This window comes from Nansenia antarctica, assembly GCF_963989245.1.
Source record: "Nansenia antarctica genome assembly, chromosome: 5".
Lineage (NCBI taxonomy): Eukaryota > Metazoa > Chordata > Actinopteri > Argentiniformes > Microstomatidae > Nansenia > Nansenia antarctica.
The window spans coordinates 68,258,004-68,269,586 of NC_137690.1; the positions used below are offsets into that span (position 1 = coordinate 68,258,004).

The following is an 11,583-nucleotide window of genomic DNA, read 5'->3' on the forward strand; positions in this document are numbered from 1 at the left end:
TAATTGTAGGTTCCTCTTCGATTTATCATTTGTCCTGCAACGCTGTCTCTTCCATACTGACAGCGAGCGATTCTTGAGCTATGAGCTATGAGCTTCTACCCCACAAAGCTCCTGGTAGGGGCTGCTGTGTTTTGTAATGGTTACCAAATCCTCCTGACCAATCTCCACCCCACTTCGTTTCCTTTCCAATTTGTGAATGTTTTGTTCCTAAGGGACTTTGGGGTCAGCATTCTTCTTATTCTAAGACAGGCATTCTTCTTATAACGATTCTGCTCTCATCGATGTAGGTTAGTTAGTTTCTGCTCGGGGGGAAATTAGCTTCTTGAAAGACGCTCACAAGGTCACCTGGTATACTCGTTAGTTTTGTTTAAGAGCGAGGAAAAGGCAATTGAATGTCATTGTGGGTGATTCATTAAGTTAACTACTGTCTAAAATACTATTTGCTGTTCTAACCAGAACATTATTGCCTCTCTGCGTTAGTGAGAGTTGACATAGAAAAGGACATTACATCAAATAAACATATTCTGGAATTATAACAGACATGCTTTTGGCTAGGGATCGCAAAAGCAAACAAGACACGAAGTACTTTTGCTCAAAGTCACTTGCTAAGATTTATAGAATAGACTAAGCGTAATTCCCTCAGATATCTCAGCATTTGGAATATGGCTGACTTGGGAATACAGCTGACATACACACTCTTATGGCATTGAGGCCGCAGTAACTCACTCCGGGAAGACTAGTCCATTCTGGCTATTACGCCTAAAGTCAACATTGCAAAAAGGGGGAAGATGCAGGCACCAGTGGTAGGTACGGGGTTGCAATTTCCTGTCTTGAAAGAAGGAATAAGAAGGCGAGCATTGTAGGGTAGAGAGAACTGATGCGAGAGCACATGCAACGACTTTTTAAGCGCCTCTTAAGTTTACCAAAGTCTTTGGCCGACTTTAATGCTTGAAGCACAAATCACTGGATTTTGTTTGTCTGGTCTTTGCACAATCTGTCTGAAACGGAGGCTGTGATTGTGGGAATCCGCAGTTTTGGTAGGGATAGAGGTGATGATGTAGGGTGTCCCCGTCAACCCCACGCACACGTGGGGTCAGAGGGGTCAATTCTGAGATTTTTCCTGACACTTTGAAGTGGGTACCTATTCGCTACCTGTCAAGCTGCTGTTTAACATCAGGTTTGGGGTTCAATGTAGTAGGTTCTCTTAATCTCAGCACCGTTGACCTGAGGTAAACTAAGTTCATTCATCGTCAGTTGGGAGTTGTTAGATACTAGACTCAACGGTGGAGAATAGGGAATCTCTATTGTAAATATTTGCCTTGATGTCAGAATTCCATATTGGCTGGATTTGTTTGTCCGGTCTTCGTGCCTTCTGTCTGGAAAGGAGAAGGTGATAATGGGGATCTAGATCTAGTGGTGGGGCTAGAGACACACACACACACACACACACACACACACACACACACACACACAGAGCCACACACACAGCCAGCTGCTTCCTTGGGGACCATGGTCTGTTGCACATTGTAGATCTTTCAGTCCTTTCTGATGGGGTCCACAGATGTTCCATGAAGTGTCTCTGTATTTTTGTGTAGTAGAGTACATCTGTCTTATACCCTTGATGCATCCAAAAAGTGGTAACATTTTGAGGTTTTCCACACAAATTCGTTTTTTTGTCACCTTTACTAAATCATAATAACAATTATGTAATAATTTAATCATAATTTAAAGAATTCCATCTGATCATGCTTATCTGTGTGTCACTGCATTGAGTCTATGTGAGTCTGTTGTTGTGTAAAGTAAGTAAGTAAGTAAGTAAAGCTTTATTTATATAGCACCTTTCATACAAGAAATGCAGCTCAAAGTGCTTTACAACAGGAATAAGAACATAAAGTGAATATAAAAACATATATAAAAACAACCCTGTGTAAAAACAACATTGGTTTACTAACTCCCATTTCCTTGACTGGATCTTGGCCTTTTGATCTGCACTTCCAGACGTTTGTAGTACCTATGGATATGGATCCAGCCCTGTGTGGGGAACAGTATTGAGTGATTGTGTGAGTGAGTGAGTGAGAGGAGACTCTTGTCTGCTGACTGGATGAGGTCCTCCTTTCCCCTCAGCCTCAGTCCCCTCCTACTTCCTCCAGATATAGAGAACGTTTAGACTGGCTGTGGAGTCAATCAGAGCTGGATCTTTAACAGCACACGCTGCTGGGTCTCTCTGCCTCCCTCCACCCCAACACACACACACACACACACACACACGCTCACTCAGACGCACACACACACACGAACACATGGAGTACTACTGCGCTCTGCTGCTCTGGACCTGTAGCCTGATGCTACCAGGTGAGTGTGTGTGTGTGTGTGTGTGTGTGTGTGTGTGTCAGTTTGTCTGTCTGTCTGTCTGTCTGTCTGTCTGTCTGCCTTCCTGCCTGCCTGTCTGTCTGTCTGTCTATCTGCCTGCCTGCCTGTCTGCCTAGAATAAGTGGTAGTTATTACGTTCTGTTCATTTTACCACTAACTGGTAAGTTCAGGAAATATTTGTGGTAAAATGCCTTGGTAAGGTCCAAAAATAATGTTTGAATAAGCAGAGGGAAAAAGTCTAAAAATGTTCTGTTTTTCAATATTTACATGGAAACCTGTATGAGGATATAACTTTCTGGTGTCTCAAACGAAATGGTAGTGTATTAAGTGTCTCCTCTTGTGCGTGCAGTCAGTGTGTGACTACACTACTCATATATCATCCTCTCCTAAATCTCCTATCGTAGCCTCATAACGTGACCTCATGCTGTGTGTGAGAGAGAGGGATGCTGAGTTGGCTCTATTGAAGGATGGGCTCCTTTCCCCAGGTTAACAGAGGTGCTGTCTGTCTCACACTGAAAGAAGGCTTGTACTCTGAAATGAAAGGTGATGCTATCTGGTAGTCAGAATGCTCAGAGTTTCCAGCGTCTGGAAAAGTGCTGGTGCACAGCCAGAACTGGGATCAATTACCAGTGAAATTACAATAGCAGTAGCACATTGAACTGTGATGGAGAGAGAGAGAGAGAGTGTGTGTGTGTGTGTGTGTGTGAGAGAGAAATATTATATATATAGATATAGATATATATCAGTGATGTGCAGTGAGATCAATGGTTGGGGAGGCACTAGCTATCAGAGCCAGATTTACACACATATGAACCCGATAGAGGTAGCTTAAATTCACCATTCGATTGGCAGGTTGCACAATACTATTGGCGACCGTATGTTTCATATTTCATATCATCATCATAACATATATAACACATATACAGGTAACCTACGTATTCGATTCACGTTTTATAGGTAAATGCCTTATCATCATACTCATTCAACACAAATGATAATATATTTTGTATGGTCTTACTTGTAAATGAAACCATATCTTTCCATTTGAAACAAGTGTTATTTTCTGTCCCTTCATTTGAAGTAGGTCCTTAAGCTCATGCATTGGTCTTCCATTGTTTATCACTCCCTGTTTTGATGTCTTATCGCCCGTGCTCAGTACTCAAGTTGTAAAAGATAATCAGACGGGATGACAGCGTCAGTGACTTCAGTGTCAGTGACTTGGTAAAAATGTCATTGCATATGTGCGTGCCCCCTCGCCCACAGTATTTTACTCAATATGCGCAAAACTAAATGTTGAAATAGCAGTAATACCACGTTCATTGATAAAATGACATAAGGGATGGAAAGGGGGGATGGCAGTTTTAGAAGGGGGATGATTTTGACTGTTTTTATTTCAGGGGGGATGCCATCCCCCCTCAACTTGAGTGCTGCCTGTGCTCCATCCCTGGGGGGCTGCGCAGGTGTTGCTGAGCTCATCGCTCATCTCGTCTCTCCCTGTATTTGCAGTGGAGCTCTGATGTGGAGCTCGATTTTGACTATAGAAAAGTATTGGAATCATACAGAAATTACATTTATAACCCAAATCATCAACTTTTTGTAACAGCTATTTTCATTGGAGTATGAGAGAGAGAGAGAGAGAGAGAGAGAGAGAGAGAGAGAGAGAGAGAGAGAGAGAGAGAGAGAGAGAGAGAGAGAGATTGAAAAAGAGCAGGCAGTTTTAATAAGGCTATGTACTGAGTTGAACTGGGCATATCATATACCAATTGCAACAGCACATTGCTATGACAGGTAGCTTTGAAAGTTTACACACGGCTTGCAGTACCTGTATCAATAAATGTGTACATAAGATGTGATGTGTAAATATGTAAACCTGTCAATTGAAAATTAAATTACACTTGGGGTCAGGGGTGGTCAACGATTTTTCTTGACACTTTGAAATGGGTACCTATTCGCTAACTGCCAAGCTGCTGTTTAACATCTCGTGACGTTAGAATTATAAGGTTCTATCTCCATTTTTGTCAAAATTGAGTTTTTTACATAATCTGATCCATTAGGTGTTTATTAATGCCTGTGTGGTGTTATTTTTAAAATGTTTACATTTTTGAGTTAGTAATTCATAAAATACAAAGGTTCCATCTCACAAAACATAATGGAATGTAAAAACTTTGACACTCAATATCTCTGAACTGCCCTAAACGGAGATAGAACCGTATAATTCTAAGCTCACGATCTGGTGTAATGTTCAAAGTAGTAGGTTCTCTGAATCTCAGCACCGATGACCTGAGATAAACTAAGTCCATTCATCTCAGATTGGGCGTTCTTAGACGATGCTGCTAACCTTGAGGGTGGAGAAGAGGAAACATCTATTGTAAATATTTGCCTTGATGTAAGAATTTCTTGTTGGACCCAAGTTCTGGACACGTAGAGTATTTGTAGAGGGGAGGAGAAGTCGAGCCTGTGAGCACAGCTGAAGTATGTGATGAGAGACAAGCTGCTGTTTTGGTGGACTGGGGAAGAAAAACTCACAACAGAAAAGGGTTGATTCAGTATTCACAGTATTTAAGCAATAAAACACAAGAATGTGTACGGAATGGCTGTGATGCATCATAGGCACGGGCCACAGCCGACTCTGCATCAGCAGAACATTGTCAGTGTGGTGGCGTGTGTGTGTGTGTGTGTGTGTGTGTGTGTGTGTGTGTGCGTGCGTGCGTGTGTGTGTGCGTGCGTGTGTGCGTTTGTCTGTCTGTCTGTCTGTCTGTCTGTCTGCTTGCCTAAACTAGAATAGAATAGAAAGCGTGTGTGTGGCTCATCCACATCATGCAGGAGCCTGAGGACTGAGCCTCAACCTACACAAGTCTGGTGGTAGGAGGGAGTTAGCTACAGTGCCACAGTACCACCTTACAACTCACCTCTCAGTACTTCGTTTTTTTTGGGGAAATTGTTGAGTCAGATGACAATGTATAGGCCTACCCTCCCTCTGATTCTGCCTCTAGCCGTATTCTCTGGCATACGTATGATATTGACTTCTAATACAATACCATACAGTATGTGAACCGATACCTCACTTTCATCATTCATCCAAAACCCTACTGCTACATCACAGTACAGTGACAGTGACAGTAAACTGACCCCAGGCCTGCTCTGTGGTTGTAATTCAGACCCTGGTCATTGTTTAGTTGTGTGAGTACTGGCCCCAGGCCTGCTCATTTACATGGCACAGATGTACAAGTACCGTCATGAGAGATTTGTTTAAAACCCTGGGTGGGTTTTTGTTGGGCTGAGAAGACGTCGGACATGTTCGGCAGTGACTAAACGACTGCTACTGTATGTGGGGGAGGGGGGGACTTCTGGTGCCAAATTCTCCATTGCTGTGTCCCAATTTATCAGCCTTTTCTTTTCTGAAGTGTGAACTTGCGCACTTGCAGACTTGCACACTCGTCCACGTGGATTAAAGGGGTGGTGTAGTTGTTACTCACAAAGCGTAGAGAATTGGCCACTGGCATCTTCCACAGCCCAGATGAGCTTTCCAGACAAATGCCAGCCAGTGCAAGTGGAAACCTTAAATGGGCCAACTATAAAATATGCTGAGTTGCGACTTGTACAGTGAGGAGGTGCATTGCAAACCTCCACAACTCACTCTGATACTTTTTCAGATGAAAGCTATAATATAATCCGTCAACATTCAGTGCAACTACTACTACACACACATGCACGCATGCACACACTCACACACACACACACACACACTCATAAAACACACTCACACACAAACACACAGACATACACACACACACACACACATAAACGCTTAAAGCAGTGCGGATCAATTCTAGACAACGTTAGGTACTTTTTGACAGTGGTGCCAGTGCGTGCTAAGGCTAACTCGTGGCCAGCTGGTGTTTAAAGCCCGGTGCGTCGAGGTTAGTGAACAAGCCCGTAAGAATTTCCACAGTTGGGCTTTCCAGTCCCACCTCGTATGATCTCCAGCTTGTTTACATTCTGCAGTTCGAAAGATGTCGAACTATTGAAAACAATAGTAACACATCAAATCCTCCAGTTTCCCCAACAGATTCTGCTAACATTATGACAATTGTATTTGTAAAAGGCACTATTCCAATCCATTCGATGGTACAGTTACAGCCACCCACCAAGTTCGCTAGCCAGGATGAGAATATCCTGCCCCGGCTCTGAACTATGCCCCTAACCCCGTTTGGCCTCAGAAGAACCAGGGGGGTAAGGGAGGTTAAAAGCCTGAGTTTTAAAGCAGCAGAATTTGGAGTAAGCTCCGTTGAAACCCAAGATTGGTTGTGGAAAAGCAATTGGCCTTGGCACGCACTGGCACGCAACGGCATAAGCCCCCGCTGTGGAAACCTGCCTATTGTTTCCCTGGCCTTCTCTGCTGCGCTCCGCTCCGCTCCGTGCCTTGTGATGATCCATTGTAGGCAGAGAGGCAGCAGTATCTCTCCCCCCCCCCCCCCCCTGGCCTGCGTAGCGCGCCCATGGGGGCTGTTCAGTGTCAGCCCAGGGTTGCGGTGGTTAGCCCCTGCAGCCTGGTTCCGGGCCAAAGGCAGCGTCGGCAGGCCAGTGTGGGTCCCAACACGCCCGCAGCCACCGGGCCTGTGGTTTATTTATCTGGGCAGGCGAACCGGTACACAGGAAACACGGCAAGACTCCGGGCCGGCCCAGCTTTTTCAGGAGTTGCTGATATTACTGGGAATATTAAATTGCTCTGCCACGTTAGGGGTTTGCAAATGGAAACTGGATCCCCTCCACTCTTTCACTCTTTCTACTCCGACTCTTTCTCATTTTTCTCTTCTTTCTTCTAGCTCTTTTCTCTTTTTCTTCGTTGGAGCACAGCAAAGCCTGCTCTGTGATGGTATCTGGGGGCAGTTTGCTTTCTGTTAGCGAGTGAGTCTCAGAACCGTCAAAGCGCCGATGAGCTGAGTCATTTGTGTTGCTTGAACTGGGCCTGTCGGGAAAAGTATGAGAACATATGGGAAAGATTTCTCATTTGAAAATAAAAAATGTAATTGTTGTCAGGCATCATTTCTTCCCGGATTACTCTGTTTAAATGTTGTTGGTTTACCTTAATTAACATACTTGCTAACAATTTCTTCATAGAGACATGTGTTCATCTATTTTAGGCCCTCCTTTTATGTGTTTACGTAAACAGGACTTCTTAGAAGAATATGGAGGATGGGATCAAAGACCCAGCTGAACACGTGAGCCATTCATGCAACAGGAAATGAACAATATGGGGAATGTGTCAATATTTACATGAACGGTATACACTGCAGAGTGTGTTGATGTGTCATGAATGGAGGTTTTCATAGACCTGAATCAAGAGTTTATTCTGATCACGTCATTCAAGGTGGTAAGATATACACAGATGTCTTATCAACAATCTTCTTGACATGCTGACTAAGGCCCTGGAGTATAGGTCATTGACAACTCTTCTTCACACTCTTCTTCACACTGTTCTGGGTATCAACTAGTGTTGTTCCGATACCGATACTAGTATCGGCATGGCCACCGATACGCACAAAAATGCTGGTATCGGTATCGGCGAGTACTACCCCCCCCAAAAAATCGGATTTTTAAATTTATTTATTTATTATTTATTTTTAAGTACTAAAGTTATTTTGTTTGTAAATGTTCACTTGCTGTTGCACTACTACTACGACTGTTTTATATCTTAAATGGATATTGCACTGATTGGCATCTGTGAGAGCCACATTTCAGGTTTTATAAGGGGTTGATTTTCTTGTCACCATACCAGGTAGACAATAAAAAAAAGTTCTATAGTATTCACTCTCTGTTGGTATTTTTTCCTGTTTTACAAAGGTTTTGAGCAGTGCCAGACTAAGTGTTAGCAATAATTTTACATCGAGGTGAGTATGCGGCTCAAAAAACATGTTTTTTTGTTTTGTTTTTTCAAACGCCGTGGTATCGGATCGGTACTCGGTATCGGCAAGTACTGCACGGTCAGGTATCGGTATCGGGATCGGGATCAAAAAATGGTATCGGAACAACACTAGTATCAACCAGTATTTCCAGCAAAATAAGACATTTATCAGCTGTGCTCATACTCTCGAAGGGGGGGGGGGGGTCTCTTCTATGTTCCTCTCGAGTCCTACTACTCTTAAACACGCCAGTATATCGCTCTCTAAGGAATGCACTGCTGTTTCTTGTAAATGAGCTCCTAACCCAAAGCACTTTCTAAGCTTACTGTAGAAGCAGCATTGGAGTGCCCAGCTCTAAACCGTTTTAAATGCCATTGTCCCATTTGATTCATCTCACACTTCATCTCTACTGAAGCTCTGTGCCCATCAACAGTACCTCTACATCTTAACCAAGGTGTTCAACACTAAACATAACCACCTGATATAATACGCTTCTGTTTCAATATCTACACTAGCTTAATAGAACGAAGCATTGACTGTATCGGCCACGCATTCCGCAGTAAATTGAATGCTAGTGTGGCCATTACAAGCCTGTAATACTTTACCCACAACTGAGTCACTGGTCTATCTCTCTGTGCCACTGACCACAATTTGACCCCGCCATGTCAAATGTTTTGATAGAGAACGTTTTGTTATGTCTGTTTTTTAAACTTTGTTTGTTGATGTTTTACCAAGCTCACTCTCACCAGCGAACCGATTGATTTCCTGTCCTGGGATATACTACAGTACAGTAGCAAAGTAGACTTGGGATTTGACCCCAAAGCCTCACAGATATCGCAGCCGGTGTGTTGAGAACGGTGTGTGGAGCTGAGAGGAGGAAGCCCTGCTGTACGCAGGTCAGAGAGTTACCGTGGGCTTACAGTAGAGCAGACTGGATATGAGCCAGAGAGGGAGGGGGGACGTGGGGACAGGGGACGGGGGACGGGAGAGGGAAGAGGGGGTCAAGGTCTGTGTTTGTGTGCTCAATAAATTCCATCTCCTTATCCCCATATGAAGGTCCCCGGCTGTGAAAAACAGATTATTTTCTCGCAATAATACTCTATAAAAAAACTGAGTAGGTTCTGTATCTCATTAAGCGTAATGACATTTAAAGCTGTCTTGCTCTTTTCTTTTTTCTTTTCTTCGCTCCTTGCAGAGGTGTGTTCTTTCACTGTCATCAGCTTGGGATATGACCCAAACCTAGACACAAGTCTACTGTATGGATACGTTTGGCTGTGATTCAATTGTAATCCAATATGTCCCCTTAATCAGCTCGAATGGAAATCCCAACATGAACCCTGACTGTACAGTAGCTGAGACCAGACACACACACACACACACACACGCACATACAGGCGCACACACACACACACACACACACACACACACACGACGCAGGCACACACACACAGGCACACACACACACACACACACACACACACACACACACACACACACACACACACACTCTCACACAGTAGCTGAAACATCCGTCATCCACCAAGGTATGAGGAAGTAGACGACTGGTGAAACGGAGATGCAGTACAGGTGAAGTTTACGGAGAACATAGATGATGACGGATTGAAAGGAAGTCAGATTGAGGAGATTTACGTTTTCCCGTTGCTCTCTCTCTCTGATGGAAATATATTTGTTTTATTACATTACTACATAATGTTATTATCATTAATTACACCATTAATTTAGGTAAGCTGGTGACAGTGAGATATGGCTGGCGTTTTTTCTGATAAACGTTTTTAATTTGATCCAGATTGGAACAGGTTCCAAGATTGGATTTCTTCCCATTTTCACATGTGCTCTGATTGCACAGAGGAAGCAGGGGGAATAAAACGACACCATCGAGGTTCTCTTTGATCAGTTACCACGGGTTGGACTTGCAGCCTTTGTGTTTTTTTTCCGTCAACATGATGAACGCAGCCTGTCTGTGAATTATAGTTCCCACATGGTGTAATCAGGATTTCACCACAGCACTTCAGGAGGACATTTGCTCGAGTTCTATCGGAAATAAACAGGCCGGAAGGAGCGATCGTTGATGTTTTTTCCGGCTCAACACCTGTGCTAGATTACAGATTTACAGATCAGATCTCGTTGATAGGAAGAAAAAGGGGGGTTAGATAGAAATGGATCATCAGAAAGAAACTCCCCAGTCAGTGTATGTACAGTACAGAAGATGGCCAGTCCTTACATCTATGTTTTATAGACATCCCATCTTGTACGCTAGACTGTAGAGTTAATGGTTGTCTTCAGTGGAGGGTGGTGGAGATAGAAATCGGAGGATGGGCGGCCAACTAGTGGTCGTTGTGTGTAAATAGCAGCTTCCCATTGTAAAGACTATGGTCATTTGACCCCCGAGGCGGCTCTTATAGTACAATACAAGGCACGGCTGTTCTAGTGTTAAGTGCTGAATTAGCCAGTCCACAAAGCTGTGTAGTGTAGGCATACAGCATCTTCAATGCTCTGTGATGTTGGTTTTATGTTATGTCCAACACAATACACATTTTGCTGTGCTGTGTCATGTAAACGTATACAGGAATTATTCTATATTGTAGTGAATTTAACGTTCAATCCAGTGGTATTTGGTACTTTACATGCTATTTTAAAATTCCAGTTTGGACTGCATGGTCGTATGATTTCCTGCTGAATTCATTAACAACTTGATGTTACTGTACAGTATGTTTACAACCAGTGTATGAAGTAGTTGCAATAAACCTTTCTGGAGCAATTGCCAACCCGTTCCTTGCCCAGCTCTGCCCACATATCCAGCCTCACAGATGGTCCTGTCAATCAAAGTCAGTGACTGACAGCTCTACTGTTTACACTCACTCCCTACAGGGCAAGCCTTCAGCACAAGTCTGTGTTTATAGAGCAAGAGATCAAGGAGAGGTTAGGCCTAGGCTCTACACAGGGATGAGGGGAATGAAGATGAATAGCATGTTGTCACACACACACACACACACACACACACACACACACACACACACACACATGTCGTCATGGACCTCCATGGTAGTGTTTGTTTCTTTAAGAGGCACTGGAGGCCAGGTGTTAGGGCCTAACCAGACCCAGGCCAGGGAAGAATCCTGTAGTTGTCTTGGCCTTTAAGTATGAGCAGTAGCATGGTTATGAAACAAAACAAATATCACCCACTCACACGTGCTAGCTTATATCCTCCCCGGAGGTATAGCTACAGTGCTATACACAGGGGCTTACAGCAAGCCCATAACAAGTCATGGTCCCAACATTAGAATCATTG

The 11,583-nt window shown here is 43.7% G+C and overlaps 1 protein-coding gene across 2 annotated transcripts in view; it reads left to right on the forward strand.

The window, feature by feature from the left end:
* Window positions 1-2,300: 2,300 nt before the first annotated feature.
* Window positions 2,301-11,583, forward strand: part of LOC308158896 (integrin alpha-11-like) — a gene marked incomplete at its 5' end in the record, with an annotated part of 56,330 nt that continues 47,047 nt past the window's right edge. The window contains one exon of one of the 2 annotated variants that reach the window (XM_080532608.1): window positions 2,301-2,352. In XM_080532608.1, coding sequence (XP_080388734.1) covers window positions 2,301-2,352 — 52 coding nt within the window. The remainder of the gene's footprint in view (window positions 2,353-11,583) is intronic. The other variant, XM_080532609.1, reaches the window with a different exon arrangement.